Source organism: Cucurbita pepo, chromosome LG01 (genome assembly GCF_002806865.2).
Source record: "Cucurbita pepo subsp. pepo cultivar mu-cu-16 chromosome LG01, ASM280686v2, whole genome shotgun sequence".
Taxonomy (NCBI): Eukaryota; Viridiplantae; Streptophyta; class Magnoliopsida; order Cucurbitales; family Cucurbitaceae; genus Cucurbita; species Cucurbita pepo.
Window position 1 is genome coordinate 1,449,940 of NC_036638.1, and position 26,876 is coordinate 1,476,815.

General features: G+C 36.0%; 5 protein-coding genes across 10 annotated transcripts; 2 read left to right on the forward strand and 3 right to left on the reverse strand.

The window, feature by feature from the left end:
• Positions 1–4,437: 4,437 nt before the first annotated feature.
• LOC111791959 (protein RICE SALT SENSITIVE 3-like) lies at positions 4,438–6,729 on the reverse strand. Its single transcript, XM_023673431.1, has 7 exons — positions 6,484–6,729; positions 6,358–6,408; positions 6,097–6,282; positions 5,917–6,025; positions 5,786–5,827; positions 5,076–5,132; positions 4,438–4,996 (listed from the first exon to the last, which is right to left on the reverse strand). Exons 1-7 carry the CDS (start codon positions 6,618–6,620, stop codon positions 4,529–4,531), a joined length of 1,050 nt encoding a protein of 349 aa, XP_023529199.1. The 5' UTR covers positions 6,621–6,729; the 3' UTR covers positions 4,438–4,528.
• A 5,876-nt stretch (positions 6,730–12,605) lies between these two features.
• Positions 12,606–14,790, forward strand: LOC111791900 (WAT1-related protein At1g70260-like). The gene is made up of 7 exons (XM_023673416.1): positions 12,606–12,846; positions 12,935–13,003; positions 13,397–13,513; positions 13,635–13,884; positions 13,969–14,127; positions 14,203–14,354; positions 14,464–14,790. The coding sequence occupies exons 1-7, from the start codon at positions 12,641–12,643 to the stop codon at positions 14,606–14,608; spliced, it is 1,098 nt and encodes a 365-aa protein (XP_023529184.1). The 5' UTR covers positions 12,606–12,640; the 3' UTR covers positions 14,609–14,790.
• Positions 14,791–15,721: 931 nt separating this feature from the next.
• Positions 15,722–16,487, reverse strand: LOC111810655 (MLP-like protein 423). Its single transcript, XM_023697400.1, has 2 exons — positions 16,231–16,487; positions 15,722–16,153 (listed from the first exon to the last, which is right to left on the reverse strand). The coding sequence occupies exons 1-2, from the start codon at positions 16,415–16,417 to the stop codon at positions 15,873–15,875; spliced, it is 468 nt and encodes a 155-aa protein (XP_023553168.1). The 5' UTR covers positions 16,418–16,487; the 3' UTR covers positions 15,722–15,872.
• Positions 16,488–16,502: 15 nt separating this feature from the next.
• Positions 16,503–20,785, reverse strand: LOC111810630 (protein ALTERED XYLOGLUCAN 4). Of its 6 annotated transcripts, none has more exons than XR_002817418.1 (4): positions 20,471–20,785; positions 19,234–20,352; positions 18,113–18,243; positions 16,520–16,605 (listed from the first exon to the last, which is right to left on the reverse strand). XR_002817418.1 is itself a non-coding variant. In XM_023697389.1 (3 exons), exons 1-2 carry the CDS (start codon positions 20,694–20,696, stop codon positions 19,238–19,240), a joined length of 1,341 nt encoding a protein of 446 aa, XP_023553157.1. In that variant the 5' UTR covers positions 20,697–20,785; the 3' UTR covers positions 16,503–16,605; positions 19,234–19,237. The 6 variants fall into 6 exon arrangements, 2 of the variants coding, with proteins under 2 accessions (XP_023553157.1, XP_023553150.1); XR_002817415.1 differs by having other exon boundaries at positions 18,113–18,501; XR_002817417.1 differs by lacking the exon at positions 16,520–16,605 and adding an exon at positions 17,404–17,529 and having other exon boundaries at positions 18,113–18,501.
• A 2,016-nt stretch (positions 20,786–22,801) lies between these two features.
• Positions 22,802–26,260, forward strand: LOC111810664. Its single transcript, XM_023697411.1, has 5 exons — positions 22,802–23,018; positions 23,119–23,278; positions 23,372–23,452; positions 25,606–25,729; positions 25,818–26,260. The coding sequence occupies exons 1-5, from the start codon at positions 22,886–22,888 to the stop codon at positions 25,863–25,865; spliced, it is 546 nt and encodes a 181-aa protein (XP_023553179.1). The 5' UTR covers positions 22,802–22,885; the 3' UTR covers positions 25,866–26,260.
• The last annotated feature ends 616 nt before the right edge of the window (positions 26,261–26,876 follow it).

Consider the following 26,876-nt stretch of genomic DNA (forward strand, 5'->3'; position numbering starts at 1 on the left):
TATAGAATTGTTTCAAACAAAACATATTTAATTTTGGAGTTATTATGATTGAAATGTATTCCTGGTAATTTAGTAGAGTAAAACACAAATTCGTAGGTGATCCTTTTAACATTTTTACACTAAATTAAAACCCGATTCGTTCACTTGCGTTATTGGATTGAATAATTTTATAGGAAAACCCAAAAGTTTAAAACAAACACGGAACTTACAAAATAAACTTCAAATTCAAGCTTTAACCGTGTCAATGAAAGAAAGAAACAAACAAACTTAGAGATGAAACTGGTCATAGATCCTCGAGAATTTATTTTTCGTTCTTACAAATTGACATGAATTTGAAGCTTACAAATTACTAAATTTTAAACAAATTTAAGCTAGAAGTCGATCCCACTTCGATTGATTATTTTTAACTTCGAAAAAATGAACAAAATTCTACACGATAATTCGGTAATTATTTCAACTATCTTCAATTAGCACAACTCAACTAGTTATTCACGAAAATTATGTTGGTACAAATATAAAATAAAATAGAAAATTTAACGAAAATTGAATTTATCTTAATTAGCTACTTGGGGGAGAAGGCATTGGTAGTAGATATATATATAGTGTCATGGGATATCTACACATACATACATACATACATACATCATCCCATATGTATGTATGTATGTCATGGCAAAAAAGCCAATTAAATATTTTTTTCTTTTTTTTCTGGATACAAGATTTTCAAGAAAATAAAAAAAAATAAAAAAAAAATCAATATTTAGAGAGTAGAGGGTCATAAATGTTGGTAAGTGCTTGCAAAACATCAACTTGAGACCTCAGTTGCATTATATAGTCCGCCGTTTGTAACAACAGATGGTCCGCCTTCAGCCCCCGCCCGCCGGGGATCAGGCGCTGCAGCCTCCTCATCCTCCTCTGCACAGCGCCGCCGTGCCGGATGCCGTGCCGGACGCCGCGCCTTCCCCTCCTCTGCCACTTCACCTCCCCAATTCCTTTGCTCTCCTTACACCAAACCCAATAATACTCCATTTTTTTGGAATATGAATCTGAATTTGATGTGTGTGTATATATCTCTCTTTATATATATATATATATATAGTGAATTAATAATAATATAATAATAATAATAAAAAGAGGTGAGTTATTTTGTCGTTATGTAAGAATGGGTGGGGCCAAGGACGGTTGGCTTTGACGACCCACACACGTGTCTGACAGCTAGGTTCGGGTGCCCACGCCAACGCCAGCCACTTCTTGCTCTGTTATCCTTCTGTCCTCGTAGTCCCCGAATCTCTGGATTCCCACACGTGTCCGGATACGATCACCTGAATCCAACGCTCCACATTCCACATCGTATTCATTTCTATATTAATTGCTTATTTATGGATCCAGGCGAAAATTCAACGTGGGCCCCATGTTCCTGTAGAAGAAGTTGTTGGGAGCACATGTCTGGGCCGGGCCGGACCCGAACCAAGTTCTATCTTCCAGCCAGGTTTCTTGGATCAAATCCTTGGGCCATGGCCCACTCCCACTATTTCCCAACTTCCTCTTTCTTTCTNTTTTTTTTTTTTTTTTTTATATATATTTATTTTTGTATTTTAAATATTTAGTTATCAAACAAGATTTTAGATTACGATCTCAATTTAATAATCCCATTTTCCAATCCTGAAATTTGTTAATAATTTATTATTACAAAATAAAATAAATGAGATTCGTCCCTTTTTGTACGTGTACTAGTAGGAGAACTTATCGTTGTCTTGATTGTAATACTAAAGTTCTCTAAAAAAGTTCGAAATTAATACGAGAGTATTCAATTTTGAGTGGGGCCCACAACTTTATACACGCTTGTGACATAAAAGTTACTAAGCCTCTCCATTCTAATAAAGATTCAAATCTTTAATTTATATAATGGCTTGATTCAAATCTCTCATTTATATAATGACTTGATTAGTTGAGTTGTGGTTATAAATCTCTACAGTTAAATGTATCGAAGATATTTATGAATTAAGTAAGCACACTGTCTGATAACTTAATTACTTCATTAAAAAATTATATCTCACGTTCGTATATTATTATAGAATTGTAACGCCCTTGCCTATAATTCAAATAAGGATTTGGAAGGATTTAGAATCTAGATTCGACACATAAACATAGACGAAATAAATGGTAGCATAGCTATACTTTTCTCAGTAGAATGTGATTCAAAGACGAATCAAAGTAGAAGCTGGTGGGTATATGACAGTCTGAGTAAAAGATGAGTATATTGATGAACAAAGACCACATACACATTAAGTGATCATAATATGATGACCAAGAAAAAAAAAATCAAAATAATTGAAAATTACTACTCATACTAACAATATGTATTTTCATTTTTTTTCGTGATCAAATCTTGAACGTGAAACATTACAGAAATAGTGTATTAATCTTAGAACAAAAGGTGGTTGTTTGCTCGATATGGCGTATAATATCATAAAATAATTGATATCGGTAGTAATGGAAAGAGGATGAAATAATAGAGGGAGACATAATCAGATGGTTCTTCTCATAAAATGCATAGATCATATAAAAAAATTATAATATATAGTTTTGATTTATATGTATGAAAAAGAGAAAATATTGCATCAACCCATGTTCCCATGTCCTGATTTGGCAATCAAACATTCTAATGATTTAATATAAATTATTTGAAATATAATAATTATAAGTCACATCCTCAACTTATCTAATTAATTAATTATTAATTATTTCAAATCAATTCATAGATTCTTTATCCTTCTCCAAACATTTTGGTCCTCTTAAATCATTCAACCCTTTATTTATATTAATTATTTAAAGAAAATTATTATAAAAAATTCAACCATTTTCTTGTTCTTCATTTTTTTTAAATTAACTCTCTTTTTTTTAATTTAAAAAATGTAGCTTAGAATTCAAATATATTTTTTTGGTCTTAAAGTTATATATCCATTGTCGGTTGATGGGAAAGCTAAGAAACTGTAAATTGATGACCAAAAATAATAATAGGTTACGTGAATGATATAAAGGGATAAATGAGGGGGAAAGATTGGAAGGACAAGGAAAAAACCAACGCATGTGAGCCGACGATAAACGCCATTCAAACACATCTACCATATAATAAAATAAAAAATCACACACACATATATATATATATATAAACAACACATGTCCGTGTACATACACATTAATGCTATTTATTATTCACATCCACTCGATCCCAGGATCGATTAGAATAGAAACAAACAATAATTTGAGTTGGTTTTGATCTAAGTCATCGAATTTTTTTGAATACTCATGTGTGTGGTTGGTTGGAGTTTGGTAGGTTTAGGGTGGTTAATGTGGTGGGAGCTGAATGCACATGGTTGCACATGAGCACACAAATTGGCATTCAAAGTATAATATACTCTCATGGCTTCAACCATGGGGCTCATGCCCTTACCTTCAGGTAAAGCAATGGTTTGTGCTTTGTGGGCTGTCCCCCATTCTTCACTCCAACCTCATACCCCCTTCTCTTACCGCTTGTCTCTGCTATTTTCACGCGTATTCAACATTTTACGAGAGGTATCTTATATTTTTAGGCGGGTACGTACAGACATGGAGAGAGGGTCTCAATCCTGCCCTAATATGAAACTAAATGATGCTATGAATTTCGTAGTATTAAGATGATGGGAGGGTCTTTGGATGCTACGTGTTTGCTATTACAGTCGAGGACTTCAAACCTACGCAAAGAAAGAAAAGAAAACTAATGGGTCGAGGCCTATTCATGAATTAGAACATCTATGCGTTAAACATTACAACAAATAATTGATATGTCAAATGAAAAGTTGAAATCTTTTCAAATTCAATTAAATTGGTGTATGCATTTACTTGAGATTGAGTTGGGCCAGGCAAGAGCCCATTTGCAAGCTGAGTTGGGCCATCAATTGGGCTCTTTGATGGCAAATGGAGGGCTTGCTATTGGAGCTGCCAAAGGCCCAAATCCTACCGTGAAAAACGGATAGATCCAAATATATAAGTAAAGAAAAATAAACTATTTTTATTTATTAATAAATAATTATTTAAATTTTATTTAATTTCATCAACCATACTCCTAATTAATTTTTAAATAGTTTTGCCTCAAAGAGTGTTATAAATATTCTAAATTAAATTTAAATATTATAATTAAATATTCTAAAATAATCTCTTATGATTTTCTAATACTGATTTTTGGGTCTTCATCTCTAACCGTCCAACCGTCCAACCGTCCAAGTCCATAACGGGATCTCACACATTACTTTTAACGACTATTTCTATTTTGAATTTGATGTCAATATATGTTATATGAATTAAAAACATTCCTAAAAACATGACATGTTTTAGAACATGTTTGGAAAATGAATTTTGAAGGATTAAATTCTTTTTTCCTTATCCAAACATAAAATGTCAAGAAATAACAACAAAGATTAGTTGCGAAATTAGTGGTGGTAATATCCAAATGATCATAATCCAATGTCACACAAAAAGACAAAAGAAACTAAAATCCATGATTATGGGAGCTGGTAGTTATATCACAATCATGATAGCGATGGAGGAGTTGGGTGTAGACCACCTGATCATCTTCATCATTAATCTCAACTTTTGCAACTCTTTCCATTGCCAAAAGCTCCAAAGTTTGATGCCCACGTCCTCCCTCTGCTTCCGGCGGCACCACTGACGGCAGCTTTGCCAGCAGCGCTTCCAGGCTGCTCATTGATGGTGTTATTCTCACCTGCTGCTGCTGGTTGTAATTGTTGTACACAAATTGGTGATCTGCTGGACCCATGATGCCACTCGCTTGGAACCGCCCCATCTCCGGGCTCTCGTAGGCCGCCATGGCGGTGCCCGCCTCGATGTATGGCGGAGGTGATGAGCTTAGAGGGTGAGGCAGTAGAACACCTGGGATGCTTTCTATGTAGCAGAATTTCTTCCTTAATTGTAGCACCAAGCTTAAGTCTTCTGTCACCTGCAATGTAACATGAATTTGTTGAGCTAATGAATTGAAGTTTAATGAATATAATGAGGTCATGGGGTTGGAGGGATACCTTCTGAATTGCTCCCAATTGGATTACGCCCTCTTTCACTGCAATCAAAGCTATGGTCTGAAAAAATAATTATATAAATAAGGTTACACGTCATACCTATAATTTCGTCTCAAGACCTCGAGTATCAATGAAATATCTAATAGCTTCTTATTGGGTCGATCTTCTTAGCCATAGGGAGAGATCGAACAATATGATAATAAACACAGGTAATATCGTAGAAGAGTGAAAGTTGATTCTTTGAGCATTTTTTGTTGGTGTGAAATCCCACCACGGTTGAAGAGGGTAATGAAGGATTCCTTATAAGGGTGTGGAAATCTCTCCCGAGTAGACGTGTTTTAGAAAATCATGAGGCTGATGACAATACATAACAAGTTAAAGCTGACAATATCTATTAGTGGTAGGCTTGAGCGGTTACAGTTGGATTGAAAAGAGTGTAGAGATATGGTCGAGTAAGAAGAAGGTAGGCATAGGTAATTGTAACAACACAAGCTCACAACGTGCAGATATTGTCCTATTTCGACTTTCTCATTTCAGGTTTTCCACTCAATGTTTTTAAAACACGGTAGAAAGAGATGTCTACACCTTCATCAAGAATGTTTCGTTCTCGTCACAACTGATGTGGGATCTCACAGTAGTCAACAACAATGATCGAACATTATGAACAGTAAAACCAATTACGATCAAGGACGAGAACAGATTCTATTCCATACCTTAATGCCTGATTGAAACTGAGCTTCCCAAGTTCTAGGATGCTGCAAAAAAGAGTGAAAACAAGCAACAAGCATAAGAAAATCTAAAGTGAGTTTGAATTTTGTGCATGGATTATGCAATAATTGCTTACAGAATCAGCAGAACTATGCCATGTGGGTAAAAATTTAACATCTTGATTATCAATGGGTTCTTTATAAATCCATTTATGGCTCCGATCAGCACCCACTTTCCCGATCAATCTGCTCACACTTTCAAACAAATCAATCACCAAAATTTCACCAAACTTCACATTTTCTTTCAACTTAATTACCCTTCTCCATAATTGTAGATCTCATGTGACATCTTGAAGAACAGCTCCGGCTGCAGACCCCGACAAGGTTGCAACCCATACACCACCGATGATCCCGGAAATTCACCGCCGCCGCCACCGCCGCCGTTCTCCTCGGAGGATGATGACGCTGCAAAATTGCAAAAACCATCTTCCCACACCAGAATCCTACATACACTCGTGATTTCAATTTTTAATTTTTTGCAATAATCAATCAAGAAAATAATTTGGACATGTTCATACCAATTCCTCCAATTTCCTCTTGACCGATCAAAAGCGCCATGATTTTCCCATCTGTGAATTAAAAAAAAAAAATGATGGGTAATATTAAAAAGAAAATGGGGATAAAAAAAACATAAAAAATTATACTTTGGAGGTGGGTAATTTCGAGGAAGGATCCGCCAAAAAACAGCATAAACCCAGTGGGAATTATGATGAATACACAAGCTTCTGAGAGTGTGCTGCAGAAGATGAGTAGTGGCTACCAAACTAAGGCGCTGTTCCATACAAAGAAGCTGAAAAAAGAGCAAATAATTTGAAGTTTGGGACAATGGGAGTGTGTTTAAATTGATTCAATCAAAGAGGGAGGAGAATATATATAAAGGGTTTCAGGAAATATGCTTAATAAAAGGGTCCTACATTGCCTCACTCATTCCCCACTATATGGCTTCTCTAAATTATCATATGGCTTTTTGTTCGAAACATTACTAATAATGTTATGCCGTCCTGTTGCTCAATCTAATATGGCATCGTTATGTTCATATAAATTAAGATATCTCAATCATATAATATGAATTAGGTTAATTAAAGCAAATAAGGTAAAAAAGGAAAGAGCTTTCCACGATTGCACTCATAGACTGACACCGAGGTCCAACAATGTCTTTAGCAGTCTCTGTTAGGCTCTCTCTTTGACCAACTTTTTGCACTTGACCCCTTCCCTCTTCCTTTCATTTACAACTATCTTCTTTCGACTCAAATAACCAATCTTGGTTTAGGGTTTCTCTTAAAAGCTTAAACTTTTTGAGTATTTCCATATTTATACGTTGAGAATTATTGGAAGTGAGTCCCACGTTGGTTAATTTAGTGGAAAATCATGAGTTTATAAGTGAGGAATACTATTTCTATTGGTAGGAGGCCTTATGAGAAAGCCCAAAGCAAAGCATTTATGCTCAAAGTGGATAATATCATACCATTGTGGAGAGTCATGCCCTAAACTTAGCCATGATAATAGAATCCTCAAATGTCGAACAAAGAATTGTGAGCCACTTAGCCATGACAATAGAATCCTCAAATGTCGAACAAAGAATTGTGAGCCTCGAAGGTGTAGTCAAGAGTGACTCAAGTGTCGAATAAATGGTGTACTTTGTTCGAGGGCTCTAGAGAAAGGAGTCGAGCCTTGATTAAGGGGAGGCTATTCGAGAGCTCCATAAGCCTCATGGGAGGCTTATAGGGTACTTTATTCGAGGGGGCATTTCTTTTCAATGACTCAACGTGCATTTCTTTTCATTGACTCAATTATAGTAATTCTAAAGTTAACGTGATTTATTGGAATATTTTAATTTTATTTGGATGTGGAGGGTAATAATATTAATGGATGGAGATTTGATTGGAGACAAAAATGTCAGTGATGAGGCAGAATCAGTACTGAATTTAATTTAATTTTATTTTATTTTGTAGTGGACACAAAGCATTGGTTTTTCTTGTTGTTTTGTAACATAAGGTACATAGTTGGAACAAAAACACAGACATAAACTGAGAGCCTGGAATGGTAACGGCGAAGTTTTAGGTATGGCGGAAGAGAAAAAACACGACAAAACAATTTAAAGGTCACTGGGTCAAAGATATACATATACATATACATATATACATATATCATCCCTTCATCCTTATCTCTTCCATTAAAGCAGTACTGAAGAAAACTGCTTGTGTTCCATACCTGTGTCCCCATGTCTTATTTGTTTTTGGGGTAGTTTTAGTGTAAAAAGATGTGTTTTTTTAGCTGCACTCTTTTCTACACTTGTTACGGTTCTTACACCTTTTAGGGTTGCTAAAATTTTGTTCTTGCAGGTTGCAGTGGAGAGGGAGTTTTGTTCTTCTTACTAAACTACAACCCAACTTCAATTTTTTATTGCTTTTTTCATCACTTTTCAACTACTACCCATCATTCTAAAATCATCGTTTGATTCAAAATCTCAAAAACTAGGTCGTTATAGAGATATTCAATGGTATGGACTACTTCTCCAGTGCAGACGTGTACTCCATGGTATGATGAAAGTAGTATTATCCTCTCTGAATTTTCCCTTATGGGTTTCCTCTCGATGTTTTTAAGACGCGTCTCTTAGGGAAATGTTTCTACACCCTTATAAGATATGTTTAGTTCTCCTCCCCAATCGATGTGAGATCTAGCATCAAAAATATAAAATCAAAATGGAAATGATTATAAAAGGAAATTATGAGCTATTTTTATGGAAGCATACACATGATTGTGGGAAAGAAGAAAAGGGAGTGAAAGAAATAATGGGTAAAAAAAAGTTGGGTGATATTTGAAGTGGTATATCTTCTTTTTTTCTACTTTAGTATGATATTGTTGCTTTAGTTTTAAAAGTATGTAATTTATTTGTCAAAGGGTGATGTAAATGCATGTGCAAAGTGGGAAGGGGCCAGTATTGAAGCAGCTGGACACCATGAACCAAACTTAGCTACCCCTCACTATTACCATGCAAAAATATCAGCCTTTCATATCAAATGCCTAAAATGCCACTGCCCATCACAATTTTAGGTGAAAAAGGCCTCTCGGTTGCTCCATTCGATCCATCGATATGAACGATAATCTATGTATCGACTTAAATTTTGAGTTTAATATGGAAGGGATTAGAGATTTTGATGAGGTTGAGGGGGGTTTAGTGAGCAGTGGATTGATAGTGACTCCATTATAAGCTAAGGCATACGGAGATGGAATTGGCATCTTCACCAGCTCTGTAGCTTCACGACAACTTGACTGTGTTTTGTGGGACACAATTAGAGATAGGTACGTTTTATCTGTCACCTCTCACTGTTCAATCAATTTGTGCTTATTCTCCTCCACTACTTCCACTTACTTTTTTAATTCAATCATGTTCATTGCTTATCTTCCTTTACATTTCCTTCTAAATCAATCCCAAATCACCTCTTCTGATCGTATGATATTGTCCACTTCGAGCATGGTTTTTCAAAAAAGCCATATATGTGACATTCCACATCGGTTGAAGAGGAGAACGAATCATTTCTTATAAGAGTGTGGAAACTTTTCCCTAGTAAACACGTTTTAAAAATCGTGAGACTAACGACGATACATAACAGGACAAATCAGACAATATCTACTAAAAGTGGGCTTAGGCTGTTACAAATGGTATCAGAGCTAGAAACCAAAACGCTGGGCCCTAAGAAGGGTGGATTGTGAGAACCCACATCAGGTGGAGAGAGGAACGAAACATTCCTTATAAAGGTGTGGAAACCTCTCTATAGTAGGCGTGTTTTGAAAACCCTAAGACGAGCAATTCAAGTCAAGCTAGACACGTTCTCTTAGATCTTCTCTGGACCGCTGTTTGGCTGACCCTCTTCCCATTCGGGTTGGGTTGACACAGAAGTGCTAACGGCAATACATTACAAGTATCTACTAGCGGTAAGCTTGGGCTTGTATACTTATAATTTTAGTATAGGGTTGAACTTGAAACCCTAGGTGAAGCTACTTAATGGTGTTCTCTTCAAGAAATTTGGGTTGAACCCAATAAATTTGAAGGCCCATTTGTTTTTTTGGTGTCTTCTCCACAGGAAGAACATTAGAAATTGGAATCCAGTGTTAGGGCACTATCACAGGGAGAGCCCACCACCATCAACACAGTAAACGTCAATGATTAAACAAAAACCACAAGTGTGTTGAAGGGCAGGGAGCCCCCCTCTCTTATTCTATCTTTGTTTGGTTGTGTGTCTCAAGACATCATTAAAAGTCACAAATTAATGGGTTTTCATAACATTGGAACACAACATTCTCTCAAATGTCAATCATTTGACGAACATATAATATTTCATATTTTTCATCAAAAACTTAGCAACATTGACATAATTATTATAAACTATAGTTTGAATTCGCATTATAATATTTTGGAAGCATAAGAGAAGAAGAAGTCTAGCTTAGCTAACCCTAAGAGAAAAAAGGGAAAGTCAGAAGCATGGGAAGCACGACGATGACTTGGGGCTTTGTGTATGAGAGGCAGTGGGCATTAAACTGAGTTTGTGGCCATTTCATGACGCCAAAGTGCACTCCGCCAGGCCATGGCGGGGCCGGCCGCCACTTAGGGTCAACTGCATACTTCCTTTCAACTCATCTAATCCAAATACAAAAACGTGACACCGATACAAACATTGAACATATTTTCATTACTTTTTTATTATTATTATTATTATTATTATTTTCTAATCTTTTTATATCCTCCAAATGTATTCAATAGCTCAAGCTCACCGTCAATAGATATTGTTCGCTCTGGCTCATTACGTATCATCGTTAGCTTCACGATTTTAAAACACATCTACTATAGAGAGGGTCTAGCTTAACATTGACCAGCGCATCTCACCGTTTGGTGATTGACTCTAATACTATTTGTAACCGCCAAAGTCCACTATCAGTAGATATTGTTTGTTTATGCCCGTTACGTATCATCGTTAGCCTCATAATTTTAAAACACGTCTACTATGGAGAGGGTCTAGCCCTAATCTGACCCGTGCATCCAAATGATGGGCTTTGATACCATTTGTAACAGTCCAACCCCACGATCAACAAATATTGTTTGTTTTTGGCTCGTTATGTATCATCATCAGCCTCGCGATCTTAAAATGCATCTACTATGGATAGCGTTTAGCCCATGAAGAAGCATGCCATTAAACTAAGGCCCCCGCTCGGTAGTTTAATTAAGTTATCGTAATTAAAGTCTAATCATTTAATTCCATTATTGGTCATAATTTTTGCTCATATTATCATTTTCATCACAATATAAAGTAAGGTTTAAGATAGATAGAATAGTTTATTAATAATATCAGTGGGTGCACATATCAACTAAGGACCCATGAACCCACCGACCTCTTACCACTTGAAGTCCATCCAAGACTTTATTTAATAAGCCCATCTATATTTAAACAGTGACATGTTTTATTTATTTATATTTTTTAATTCGAAGGGCCGAAGAAATTATTCTAGAAGGCGGCGAGTATAATATAGCCGATGGTTTTATACCATTAAATATAAAAACGAAAAACGAAACATTATAATTTGACCCAACATCTAAAAATGAACTTAGAGATACTCGTGCATCGTAATGATTATATTCAGTATGGTCGATGGTTTTATAATTAAATATATATATAAAAAAACAAAACATTATAATTTGATCAAACATTTAAGAATTTAAAGAGATACTCGTGCATTCTAATCGTCATAAACGCTCCAATTTTAACCCTAGAGTTAGTTTTTGTTTGAAAGATTGTTTTTAAAAAAATAGTATTTTCAAATGCAATTAATGAATTGAAAAACATACGTATGGTTCTAAACTTATATGATTTTAAATTAAAAAAAAAAAAAAACATTAGAAATAAGTTTTCTTTGAAATTTGTGATTTTTGACCAAAAATAATAATAATTTGATAATTAGTAAGGAGTGTTTGTACGTTAGTGTGGGTTAGGTGACGTTGTTTAGACCTAACTCTATTGTTGAAGTTATAAAATTTTCGAACCCAAAAATTCTGATTAAACCATAAATTCTTGGGTCAAGATGATCTGATGTTCCAAATTATTTATTTAAAATTTTATTTTTAATAAAACTAAAATATTAAGTAAAATACATTTATTTATTTTCAAATTAAAATTTGGGACTCAAAAAGAGTAAGTGAAGAATAATTAATAATAAATTTAGATTAATTCCTTATATTATACACGAGATGAGTTAGGTTGAGTTACGGTGTTTTTTTAAATACCCTTTAAAAATTATAATAATTATCTTAAAAATAATAATAATAATAATAATAAATGAATGGAGTAAAATTAAGTCGAGGAGCAAATCAAAATGTTGAAGGAGAATGAAAGTGTTAATATGAAGGATGACGTAATTGGCATGGACCAATGAGGAGATTTTATTAAGTGTAGGAGTGGGGCCACTCCGAATGTCGGCCACGCAAACATTAGGCTGTACCCCAATGACCGAAGCTGAATCGTCGGCTTCCTCTTTTTTATTTTCACAATCAAAAGAAAGGCTTTATGATGACCCCTTGACGTCTAGTCCTTATAATTTTATGGAGATATCTAGTCAGCTTTTTTCCCACGTCACCCCAAAATTCGAGTCGCTACTTCCCTGTCTCAAGTAGCTGCAGGGTGTCTTGAAAGGTTGCCTTTTCGTTTTCCATCGTTTATGAACTAATAAAAACTCCATTTTGGGAGCTTAAATAAGAGCCACCCACTTTGTGCGTTTCCCAATTTGAATGAGGGAGAGGGAGAGACAGCCATGGAGCTTAGGAGTGGAGCTTTGCTATGGGGAGTGGTTCCTTTTTTGGCGATGGTCACCTTGGAAGGCTGCACCATTGGACTAACTATTTTGGCTAAGACAGCCATTACTTATGGAACCAACACCTTTGTTTTTGTTGTCTACACAAACGCTGTTGCTTCCTTCCTTCTTCTTCCTTATTCCTTCCTTTTTCACTTCAACGACAGGTTCTAACTCCACTCCGACCAATTCCTCTTCCATCTTCTTCTTCTAATTTTCTTCATTAACCCTTTTTTTTTTGTTAATATTATGCAGAACGGATTATCAACAATCTTTGTTTTCCTTTCCTCTTCTCCTCCGAATCTTCCTCCTCGGCTTCACTGGGTTTGTCTTCTCGCTCCCTCTAATACATGAATAAACTAAGAACACGTCTAGATGAGAACGATTCTCGATAGATTCCTTCAGAAGGGTTAAAAAGAATTAAAAGTTACTATGCCTATAAGCAACAACGTGTACTTTTCGTTTCGGTGATTCAATTGTATCGTAAGAATTCTAAAGTTAAAAGCTTTTTTTTTTTTTTTCGAGTAATTCTACGTTGGGTGAAAAGTAACGTAAATTAACTGATCAAATCTAGATTTTGAATTTTGATCTGAATTCTAACGACGACCCATTTTAAGAAATCACTCGAGGTAGAATAATATAACTGATCAGGCCTTGTCATGTTACTGTGAGAATATAAAGTTTTGATTTTTATTTTTTATTATTATTGTGGTGTAGGATATGTGTCTCTCAGAACCTTGCGTTTTTGGGCCTAAGCTACAGCTCTCCAATTGTTGTATGCGTAATGGGTCTTATGCTTCCAGCCATTTCTTTCATTCTCTCAATCCTTCTCAGGTGCTCGTTTTATCTTTCTCGATCTCGATCTCGATTACGATCACGATCAGATAAACAAGAAGAAACATTTCCAGGAAAATGGGAGATTAGTAGTTCTTCTAACACTAGGTTTAAATTTCAGGAGAACAAAAATTAACTGGAAAAGTCCAAGTTTCATTACAAAAGTAGTTGGCACAGTTATATCAGTTATAGGAGCTACATCGGAGGAGCTTTACCTAGGCCCCGTTGTTCGTCAGCATCCATCTTCTTCTTTACATTTACAATTCAAACAAAAGCTCTTGGTCTTCACTTCAACCACAGATCGTTGGATCATGGGTGGCCTTTTATTAGCAGCTGCCACTCTATGTGTCTCAATATGGAACATCATTCAGGTTTATATCAATGTTTTATGACAAACCCATGATGTTTTTTTTGCATTTCTTGACACCCTTTTGTGTGTTTATGATTTTGGTCAGTTGGGTGTGGTGAAACAATACTCACAAGTCATGAAAGTTGCCTCCTTTTATAGTTTGGTGGGCAGTTTAATGTCCGCAGCCATGGCTTTCTTTATTGTCGATGACTTGAATGCATGGATAATCAAATCAAAATTCGACATCTTTCTAATCATTGCAACGGTAAGAAAAACGAATTTGAATCATCACCTCGTATTATACATTGTTTCAAAGCGTTGAATACGATGAAATTTGCAGGGTGTTTTTAGCGGTTTGATTAGGAATCGAGTGCAAATATGGTGCATGCAAATGAAAGGGCCATATTACGTGCCCATGTTCAAGCCGTTTGGTATTCTTTTTGCTACTTTCTTTGGCTCCACCTTTTTTGGAGATACTTTCCACTACGGAAGGTAAAATTATTGTTTGTCTTTTGAATTAATCTCTTTTGGGTTTGTTGGATTGTGTTCAAGGAGTCGTTTTTTGTGGTAAAGTTTGAATTTTTTTGTGGTATGATGGCAGTGTGATGGCGGCGTTCATAGCTGGAATGGGATATTTGACTGTAATGTGGGGGCAAATGAATGAAGATCAAGGAAGAGATGATGAAAGCAACGATGATTTGTCTTCTTCTAGAGTTCCACTTCTGGATGAAGAATCAAAAGTGTAAAATACAATATCTAATATGATCAGAAGAAGTTATTTTGGAATGAATTCTGATCATATGAAGCTTTTTGTTTTCATGGAATCTCAATCTTTGGCGTTGAGAGGAATTGTATATATATTGTTCTAGTGTTGAGTGGGATCCTTTGTGTTTTTGTATAAATGAAATGATGATTGTTTTTTTTCTTATCTCGTCCTCTCGTTCTTTTCATTAGTTGCTTTTGATAGTGTTTTGATAAAGATGGAGCGAACTTTGGTCCAAAAGTCGAGATGAATTTTAGGTTTCTAAGTCGGATAGCTCTTATGGATTAATATTTGGATGAAACTTAAACTTAACATCGAAACAGTTTTGAGTTTGTAACTTTCTGTAGCTCCAAACATGATAGAGCTCTAATAAATCAAAATTTCAAGATGAATTTAATTCACGATAGTTATCAACATAGATTATCGAATCAAATGTTGTAGGGTCAAATAAAAATTAAAAATAAAGTTAGAATGATATGACGAGTGGGGTTTTCAATTCACCCACCAATCCCATTGTGACACACTAGTGTAAAATAATAAGTATTATATTTGATTTAATAATCTCACAAACTTAGTATTATATTTTTGTGACAGAAAAATAGATCGAATTTGATTGATACAATTTTAGTAACAAATATCATACATTAAAAATATTTACAAGAAATTTATAGTAAGGATATTATATTGGTAGCATTAATAAATGGGTTAGGTGAGAAATTTCATATTAATTTTATAATACCTAACTTCTTTCTTTCCCTATTATAATTGTAGCATTCAAAACTTTATCATTTGTGATGAATGGGAGATGTTTGCATTAAAAAAAGGTTTAATGGAGGCAGAAAATCAGAGGGGATCGAGTAAGACGGGTTAGCACCCCTCGTCACCTTTGTACCCATCATCATGCAGCCTATCTGAACTAGACAAGGAGGTCGGTTGGTTGTCAACAAGTTTGTCCTTAGCCAAAGAATGTGCGGGCTCGAAAGCTCACAATCTAGCATCGACTTGTCAGGTAAAGGAGTTGAGCTCCCGAACCTACTCAAATCCCCGTCCTATCCCAACCTACTCACTTTAATATATATACTTAAATAGTCTTGCGTTAGAAAGAACAAGATAATTATTTAATCCATTCAGCCGACAAGGAGAAGAACAAGAGAACATGAAACACAACAAACGCATACATAGGAACCACATTATTCTCCATAGTGTTTATAGAGACAGCCTCCATAACAGAGGTGTCATTGGTGTATCTATGGCTGCTGCAGAACGTAGTCGTCCAGTTCCAGGAAATTCTTCACCACAAAGTCCTTAATGACATGAGGATCAGGAACCTCCTCACTCGCTTTCTCAAACTCACAACTCCATTTCACTTTACTTCCACTCCCATCTTCTTTAGGAATCACACCAATGTGCCCCTTGAAACTCTTGTAATACTTCAGAAGATCCCCTTCAATCACGCTGTAAGAAACCGTCATCGCTTCCTCGTCCACGGCCTCGATCCGCTCTTTCGAATCCTTCACGAGCGAAGAACCTGATCCATAAAATTCCACAACAAAATGAATGATCCCATGTATGACAAAGTAGCCAGAATCATGTCAAAGAGTTTACCCTCAGAGTATGTAATGAGGCGAACAGAACCGACCGCTTTCCCATCGCCTTCAAGAACTTCAATGCTTTTGTAGTCATGGGGGAAGGCCTTGGGGAAGATGATGGTTGAGTCCCTCATGGAATTCCAGAACTTGGGTGCAACCGACTTCACGTCGACCTCGACGTTAAGCGTTCCATCAGAAGCCATAGTGCAGTGCAGTGCAGATCAGTGAGTTGAAAGTAGAGATGAAGCCTGAATATGTAGTAGTGGTGCAGCTGAGAGCTTTAAATTGGTTAGGAGAAGTTCAACTGCCGCTTTAATGGCCGGTTCGGCGGGCAGCTACTTCCCACAAGCTTCCCCTCCACATTTTGCTGCACATTTAATTACTCATTGACCTACGAGACAGGAAAGAATGGAGGTGTTCATGATCTTATCTTTGTTAACTACAATCTCATGACGACCACCGACACCCATAATTCTCAAGATGCATTTAAGTTGTTGGCCTAAACGTTCACAAATGTAAGAAAATATGTGTGTAACAATATTGGTGATGTGAAACAGACACGACTAAAATGTAAATCATCGCTTGCTCGGTTATACTAATGATTTCAGAAATGTTTGACAGTGATCCATAATCAAAGTGTATGGAAGTCCATTAAACCTCCCATATGGACCTTCATGACAATGAACATGTCCCACTTGCAGTTTCAGTGGTCGTTGTCGTATTCTTCATCCTCAGCAAATCCTCACCCTTATGAATCGTGATATTGATTGAGCCAGCTGCTTCAACCTTATTTTAGCAGGGCAGTTATAATGGTCCAAGCCCACCGCTACTAAATATTGTCCTCTTGTTCACACCGTTAAAGATGTTTCATTCTCCTCTTGTTCACACCGTTAAATGTGGGACCCTTCAATCCACCCCCTTCAGAGTCCAGCGTCCTTGTTGGCACACCGCCTTGTGTCCACCCCTTTGGAGCTCAGCCTCCTCGCTAGCACTTCGCCTAGTGTCTGGCTCTAATACCATTTATAACGGTCCAAGCCCACCGCTAGCATATATTGTCCTCTTTGGGCTTTCTCTCTCGTGCTTCCCCTCAAGGTTTTTAAAACTCGTCTACTAGGGAAAGGTTCCACACCCTTATAAAGGGTGTTTTGTTCTTCTTCCCAACCAACGTGGGATCTCACAATTGAACCCTAGCAGATGTGTTAAAAAAATATTGAGAGAAAGCCCAAAGAGCATAATATCGGCTAGCGGTGGACTTGGGCCATTACAGAAGTTTTCAGCTCATCAACTCGTATACACACTCGATCTCGAAATGGTCCTGGAGATCAATACAGATTATAGAACAAACCTTCCCAATGTCATATGATTCCATCAGATTATCAGATACACATATTCTTCCAATGTATAAACCATAATGATTTGGTGAACTACGGACATATACTATCTCAGGCAACATAGATTTGCTGTTTGAAGCTGAATCCGTTAACAAATTCATTATGTGATGATGATGATATCTAGCTACCTCAGCAGAATGTGCAACAATTTGTCTATAGCATTCACAAGTTCATTCTTTAAGAGAAAATGGTATATCAGTTCAGAAGGGCTGTGGTGACGGTGATGGCAGGAAGCTTCTTACACATCAAGTGCTTGCGCCTCTGCAGCATCAACAAGATTAATATTGTATACATGTTGAAAGGAGGTGTGTGAATCATTCTACAATGAAGGTAATCTTATATAGTGTCTTAACCATGCTATGTTGGCAGAAATTTGAATCAAGTTTTGAAATCCTAGTTATAAAACTTGGTTATACCCTTAATGCAATCCAGGGGACAAGTCCAGAATCCAGAACGGTAAGGATCAAAGCAAATTAAACATTAACAATTATGGGTGCAGAAACATACCTCCGAAGCTGAACCTCCTTTTTAACTGTCATGTAGCATAGCTTCAGAAGATGGAGAGCGAGCAGCCCAACAATGGGGTCGAGTTCATCGTCCCTCATAACCCGAACCCAGATGGACCCAGATTCCGATTCCTGAAAATAGCTGAAATCCCCGATGAGGTTTTGAAGGTGTGATTGTTCAGAGGTTTTGAAGAGGAAAAGGGGAAATGGGTATGAAGAAATGGGTCTGAAATGGCGGGGAAGGAGGCGATGGCGGCGTAGATCCAAAGGGAACCCAGAAGGCGATGGGCATAGAATGCAAACCTCGCTAATTGTGTCGTCATCACTCATAGTTACACTTGGACTTCCATTATTTCAATCAACTCCAAATAATCAACCAATTCTTCATCTCTATAAATATGATAATCTTAGCTACTCATTATTAAAATTATGACTCAAATTATCAACTTATTATTATTATTATTATCATTATTTTTGTAATATTTACACTCAACGTACAATATTGTTAAATCAATATTAAAGAACATAAAAAAAAAAAAAAAAGAAGAAGAAGAAAGAATATACTAACAATAAAGCTATTTTAAACATTTTTTCTTCTTTTATATCAAGGGTATAAATGTAATTATTGAAAACTTATAATTATTTTATCATATAGTTTTTTTTTATATATATATAAGGTTATTATTAAAATTTTAAAATAAAATATCCATAATTTCCATAAAAAATTATACATGATTGGCTTCGTTACATAATTTTACATTAATACCCTTTCATCTATGGTCGGATTTTACAGTTTCTTCCATATAATTACCATTCTAATTTTACATTAGAAAAAATTTGAATTTTTTTATAAAGATTAAAGTGGTTAATTTTGATTGTATTTATATATATATATATATATTAAGAAAAAAAAGGTAAAAAGTAAATTTGATTTTGGAAATAATTCAGTTAAATGTATCAATTTCCATTTCAGATAATCCCGAGAACAATAGAAATAAATTCCCAAAAAAATTGCAAAACCATCGATACTTTCCTAATCAATTCACAACGAAAAAAAAAAAAAAACACTTCAAAATCCAAACATTTTGGAAGGAGTTTAAGATGAACATGATGAATGCGTACCCTCTCACAATCCAGATTGCTGCTCCCAGGTGTTCATGATCTGCAGGAGTATCTCATTCCAAGTGTCCACAGGCCCAGGCAGGCACCAATGAACGCAATCATTCTGAACCCGCTCCCCAACGCCGCCATTGCCGTATGGAAACGGATGCATGTAAGGCCCAGGGTGCCCATCAGGCCTCAGCAATGAAAGTTTCGTCACATCCAACGCTGCAATTCTCAGCCCCCCACTCTGCTTCGCTCTCCCCTTCGCTTCTTCCACCTCCTCCACTTCAATCGCCCTTATTTCCGCATCCATTCCCTCCAATTTCTTCTCGCTTTCCTTATACGGCTTCGTTTTAGGACACGCCCCTGCCTTGTCCCACTCTCCTTCAAAATGCGACGGCGAAAATGTCGCTAAAAAGATACCCAATTCATTGCTGCTTGACGAACCCCTTCTGTCGATTACAGCCTCAAATGTCGTCCTCAATCCCTTTCTCAACGCGTCGTAGAATCCGATCTCGGTGTGGTTCAAACCAGGGCAGTAATGGCAACCCATTATAGAATCATCCCCTTCGTAATACACTGCGGGATGTAAATACCAATGCCCGATTGAGAACACTACTAAGTTAAAATCATCCAAATCCACAGCCCATTTCTCGTTTACGCGATGTAAGAACAGTTCATTGTGGTTAGGGCCGGCGTTTGATTTTTCAATTCCGTCGACGAGAAACGGCGACCAGTAGACCGAAACGGTGAGATTATGAGATGGGAAATTCCATCGCCGGAATTTGTTGTCCTCGCCGGAAGTGTAAACGAGTTCCGGAGTGGAAACAGAGGCTAAAATACAGAGGAGGGACTCTAATTGGTTCCTCGCCATTGAATCGCCGATGAAGGCGATGTGTTTGTTAGTCATGAAGTGAAAAAATTTACTGGGATCGAACCTTGGGAGAGAGCATTTGTGGGGCTTCCATCGCCAATAGAGATAGCCCAAATCAGAGCGGCCATGAACGATGCAATTTTGGGCGTCTTTAATTGTGCCGCAGGTTGAGCCATTGTATAAAGGTCCCAGTTTGTCGGGGACCCATTGGCCGTCGGTGTAGTCACAGGGAGTTTCATTAATCGCATTAACTTCTTCTTCTTCTGTGGAAACGAAAGAAATAAATGAAGAACACAATGAAAGAAACCCATTTCACCAAACAAAAAACCTGAAATAAAAGACCATTAAAGAAGCAATCTTGAGCTGTTGCTGTTGCTTTACCTTCATGAACAGAGGAAGGTGAGAAATGAGGAGGCGACAAAGAAGAAGAAGAAGAAGAAGGTATGATTTGGGGGGTTCGATGAATGGGAGAATCTGGGAGATGGATTGGATGACAATACAAGCGGAAGAGGGCGATGGGGAGAAGGGCATAAATGGTCCAAGGAACGAGCTTTTTGATGAACTGTGAATGCCTCGGCTCCTTCAAGAGATTGGTAATGGACACCATTGCTGATGACCTTACCTTCTTTTGATCTCTGCAACTTCAACGCAGAGACAGAGACCAAAAGCTCTGTCTTTTTCCTTTTTCCTTTTTCTTTTTTGTTTCCTTCTACGCTTTTTTTATTCAGCCGGCGAGTTGAGGTCGTGGGAGCTCTGTAACCCGTGGGCTTTGGTTTCGGCCCAAAACCCACGTATACGTGTCTTCTTATCATTGGTGGAAGGTGCTTTTCTTTTATTTATTAATTAAAATGATAGAAAGAGAAACGAGATGATTGATGCTTATTTTCTTTTCTTTTTTTTAATTATATATTTTTTTTAATATTTTAAGATTTATTAAAGCTAGAAACAAAATTAGAAAAATATTTATTTATTTTATATTCTAATAATTTCCTTTTTTTGAGCTTGGGTTTTTTTGAGTTAATCATATTCTCCTCCACGTTTTAAGTGGACCATGAAAACCCGAAACAGCCCTCCATTAGTTGATGACAGCACATTTTATGAGGGACTGGATAGGAATTATGCATTGTGACCCAATAGAAAGCTAAGCCAACTTTTCTTGTTTTCCAACTCATTTTTAATTCCTACATCTAATTTGTTTGAGAAAAATGTAAATATAATAATAAGTCAAACTGAGAAATTGAAAGGTTGTTTTTAAAATGGTTAAAATTGAGAAAATTATTAAAATATTCCAGTCCCACACCTGTCTCACCTAACTAATCACTTTTTATTACCATATAAAAGTCATACGTCTTTTCTTCTCAGAGGATTAAAATAATAATAATAATAATCAAGGAATACTTTCTCTATGGGTGTGAGGCCTCTTGAGAAGTCCAAAGTAAAACAATGAGAGCTTATTCTCAGTGGACAATATCATACCATTATGGAGAGTCGTGTTCGTCTAACATGATATTAGAGTCATGCCCTAAACTTACATGCCAGTAGATTGGTAAACCCTCAAATGTCCAACAATGTTTTGATAGTTAAACATAATGCATTAAAGTTCAATTATATTTAGGATTTCTATCTTTAATTTTTTTTAAATGTAAAAAAAAAAAAAACATTACCATTAGTTTATGAATAATATCGTTATTACTCTATTTAAAAAATGTATTAAAACCCTTGACTATTAGAAATAAAGAAAAAAAGAAAATTACAATTATACCCTTAAAGTTGAATAAGAAAATGATCTATAAAGCATACAAAAATATTTATTTATTTTTACGAAGGTTAAAGATATTAATAAATTTTTTGAAATATTTAAATAAATTAGGGATTTATTGTCAACCAATGATAAAACATTGGGACAAATTAAGAAATTTAATGTTTTATTATTAATTTAACCTTATTGTTATTTCTAGGATCCATTAATAACCAATAAGAAACCATAACGTTGTAAACAGGGATTTAATGATTTAAGATATGGGTGACGTGGATGGGATGTGTAATTATAATGTTTGTGTACTTTATTATTGGAAAATGTTGGTGTAACAGTCACATGATTTTGGGTTGGTTTTTGTATTTATTAAAATGACAATGTCAGAATTCACATGTGTCTAACAAATGCCTTTTTCTTTAATTAAATTTTATTTGGTTGCATAAATAGAATGCGAGGGACGACCATATAATATACATTTATTTTATTTATAATTAATTTATATCATGTAGTGTTTTAACTTATTTAATTAACATTTTAGATTTATTTTCATTATTATTAAATAAAAATGATGAAATAATATATATATATATTTTCTTGCATTCTATTTATACCTCTCTTTTTTTTTTTTTTTAATGAAAAAAAATTTAAAAATTGGTTTAATAGTTAAAAAGGTTAATAAAATGTAAATAACAAAATTAGTACAAGCTTTAACGGGATCTGTTATGTATAATCGCCAGACTCACAGTTATTTATTTTATTGAGTTAAAAGGGAGCCGAGAAAATAAAAAAGAAATTTTAGGTATTAATGAAAAAAATTGCATTTTTAAAAATGAAAAATGTGGTGAATTTAAAAAATAGTTTATTATTTGTTTATGAAATTAGAAATAGTAATTGGGGCTATTTAGGTCAAAAGATTAAAATTATGTGACATTGTTGAAGAAGAAAAGCCCTAATTTATATAGGGATTAGAAAATTATTACAGTCGTTACCAACTCCTTCAATAGGAGGAAGGGCGGTTGCAAGCGAGGAAGAAGGCGAGAATGGCACTGGATGGTTGCTGCAATGGAGATGACTTCACTGCTGGGTCCTTCTTCTCCATCAAGACAACCTTGGGCGATGAATTCCAAGGACAAGTCATTACTTTTGATGCCAATTCCAACATCCTCATCCTTCATATCCTTTCTGTGTTTCTACAATTTGTGTAATAGTTGTTATCAGTTGCTTCTTGAATTCCTTAGTTCTTTTCTGTTATCCTTAATTTTGTGGTTTCCACAAGAGGGTTCAAAGTCAGGACCTCGTAGAAACATAAGGCTGCTTAAGGCTAATTATATTAAGGAGTTTTCATTTTTGGGACATGGTGAAGATCCTATTGACCTCAAGAAGTGTTACTTGGATATCAATACTCTCCGGGCTCGAGAGGAACTGGCCATTAGGTTAGTCAATAGCCTATTGTGATTTTAGTTGTTTCTGATTCAATTATGTGTTCTCATTCTCTTTTGCTTCTCGGATTGTATTGAATTTCGCAGGCAAGCTGAGACAGACGCGGAGAGGATAGGAGTGGGTGTGACCAGCGAGGCCCAGAGTATTTTTGACGCCTTATCTAAAACGTAAGCTTAATTTTATTTCGTTCCTTGGAATATTTGGAAAGTCTGTTTCGATTGTACTTAAAAATTTAAGGAGATTTCTTTTATACTGTTTTTAGTTCATGTCCACGCATTTTTGGTAATTAGTGACAATTTGATCGGTTTTCTTTGCTCATATAATTTTGATCATTTCTATGTATTGATACCATATTAAGAGAAGCCAAGAATGTTTTTGTGTTCTTATCATCTTAGATGCCTTCCTTGAGTGTTGGGTTCGTGACCTTGTCTTCAGATCATTACAGTGGATTCTCCCTCTTCTTACTCGCGGTTATTCTCTAGAAATTCGTTTAAAAGCTTAGTTACATTGAAAATGATTTAATTGATGAAATCTGTGACTTTTTCGGAAATTGATGAAATCTTTATGATAATAGGAAGTCTGTGTAATGGTCTACCTGGTTTTCAACCTTCACTAGTGATAACAGCTTTGATTAGAACCATGATGCTTTGTTGTGCCACATATTTCCTATCGTGTTGACAATGGATAAGATGCAATTGATTCATCCCTTCAGATTCAATTGGATATGAATATTACTTTCCAGCTTGGGCAGCATGATTACTCTGAAACTTGATGATTCGGGCCTTGCTATGATTACGACCTTGAACTCCCATGTCATAGCACTAATTCTTGTGCTATCAACCATGATTTGTTGGAAATTTTAGAAGAAATCATTTTATAAGTTTTAACATGTCTCTGGATGATATAACATTAAGATTGATTTTACTTTGTTCCCTTAAACTAATGATGGTAATTCTTACATCTTTTGTTGTTTATGATTTTGATCTTTGTACGACCTTTTGAAATCCATGGCAGTTGTTTAGAAGCACCACTCGAGTAGTTTTATGTATAATTGGGTACCAACTTCTATGGAACTTATTTATTTTTGCTGTTCCCAATGCAGAAGTCATAGTTGTTATTGCTTGGTGCTAGTTCCTCGATTTGAAGTTGGAACTTATGTCAGCTTCATTCTTTATTTGGTTTTTTGTACAACCAAAAATGGCCATGTTTGTTCAAATTTAATTAATAATTTTAGAACTTAATTTTTCTGTATTGCCAGGTTTCTTTAACGTATATGCTTTCATACTTTTGAGCCTGAGAAGGAATCAAGAACTTTTTCTTCAAGAGAGTATTATGCATTCTTATGGTAGAATTGTTTTATTTACCCCATATGATATCTAAATGATATCAATGGCTTGGTTCTATTAGGAACCACGGACCTCTACAATGGTATGACATTGTCTACTTTGAGCATAAGCTCTCATGGCTTTGCTTTTGTATTTCCAAAAGACCTCATACCAATGGAGATGTATTCCTTACTTATAAGCCCCCAAATCGTCCCCTTAATTAGCCAATGTGGGACTCCTCCCAACGATCCTCTCCTCAAACAAAGTACACCATAGAGTCTCCCTTGAGGCATATGGAGCCCTCAAACAACCTCCCCTTAATTGAGTCTCAACTTCTTCTCTGGAGCCTTCGAACAAAATATACTTTTTGTTCAACACTTAGTCACTTTTGACTACACCTTCGAGCCTCACAACTTTTTCGTTTGACACGTGAGGATTCTATTGACATGACTAAGTTAAGGGCATGACTCTGATACCGTGTTAGGAACCATGGACCTCCACAATGGTATGCTATTGTCTACTTTGAGCATAAGCTCTTGTAACTATGCTTTTGGGTTTCCCAAAAGATCTCATACCAATGGAGGTGTATTCCTTACTTATAAACTCATGATCATCCCCTTAATTAGCCAATGTGGGACTCCTCCCAACAATCCTCAACAGGTTCGAATGATCAATTTTTACTGTTTGTTGCTAAATGCATCCATTCTTTTGTCTTCTGTTATGGAATCTGAAAATTAGAGAACAGTATGGGCACCTGTTGGGATTATAAACCCAAGTATGCTCATCTGATGATCTGATTTTATGAGGCATGCACATACAGAATTACAAATGCAACAGAAATTAGATACAAAAGCATCATGATAAGCTTTAATCTTTTCGAACTTTTTATTGCATGGATCATTTTCTCTTGCTGTTTCAGCTGTATAATTTTTCTAGTTCGTAGACTCTGCTTTATTGTTTTGATATTCTGGCTAAGGCAATTAGTGCAATCCCAGGCTTCCTGTGCGTTGGGACAAGTCTGTCATTGTTGTAATGAATGAAGTACGTGTAAGCAATCCCTATCTACCAGAATCTGTTACTGGAGGCACTCCTGCTGCCAATGACCGGGTGAAGAAAGTGGTACGAATCTTTGATAGCACTAGCTTTTCACTTCTTTCTTTGCAATGCCTTGTGCAAACCTCTTTACGTATGGATTTTTCTCTTAAAGCTTGAACTGGAGAGGAAGCGGTTGCAAGTTCGTGGTGGTGGTCAGTGATGGTTATTCATCCCTCTTCTTCTTGGTGACAGGCAATTGCCTTAACTTAGTCCTTTTCTAATGGGGGAACGTAAAATCTCTTAAGGCATCTCAGTGTCAGCAATCATGAAGGGATTTCGTGTTCAAGTGGTACCCAATCTGTTGCCGAAGTTGTATGGTTATTGGACTCCTGGTTGTTGATTTTCTCCTGTTTATGAACTGCACTGGACGCGACCTGTCAAAGTTTTTTGTGGGTCCATATTTTTATGTTTTCCAAGATTTGCTCTGTTGCAACGTATTCAATTTGCAATGAGCAAACTAGATGTTATGACTATCCACCTCTTATTGAATCATAATGTGGAAAAACTAACCCTGATGTATTTGGAAAATTGAAGGAATAGGTTTCTCATGCTTCACCTCTCGACCTTTCTCTTTTAAGTATCAAGCATCATAACAGGGACAGCTTTGATGCTCCAGGCGTCTAATGGCCGAACATCGATGTCGTTTGGGGCCTAAGATCAGCCCCATATTCATCATTTACTTGCCTTATTTCGCTAGTTAGAATTAAGAATTCTTTTTGAAAACATTTTCTGTTGAAGTACTCCGCAGATGCAAATGGAAAGCTTGAACAGGGCATGTTATGGCTCCAAAAGAAAGTTGAATTTTCTTTTCCATACCCTTTCTTTTCCCCCCTTTGCTTTTCCAAATGGCCCCATTAACCATTGTTTCTTTATTCCTTTCTTGAAATTGGTAGACTAATTCTTAATCCTTACGCTGTGACATTTAGAAAGAAATGCATTTAGAAAGAAATGTATATGGCCCGCTTAGTTCAGGGAATAAAATGATATCCTTTTATCTGCACTATCTCCCCTCAAGGACAGTCAATGTCAATGACATTCAGAGAGATCACTTGTTTTTAAGTACAGAATCATCGAGTTTTCTTTACCATTTATTTTCCAGTATTCTCTAATGGAATCGTGTTCTGTAAGTTGAACGAGCTGCAAAAGTTGACATCACTGACTAAAATAAGGA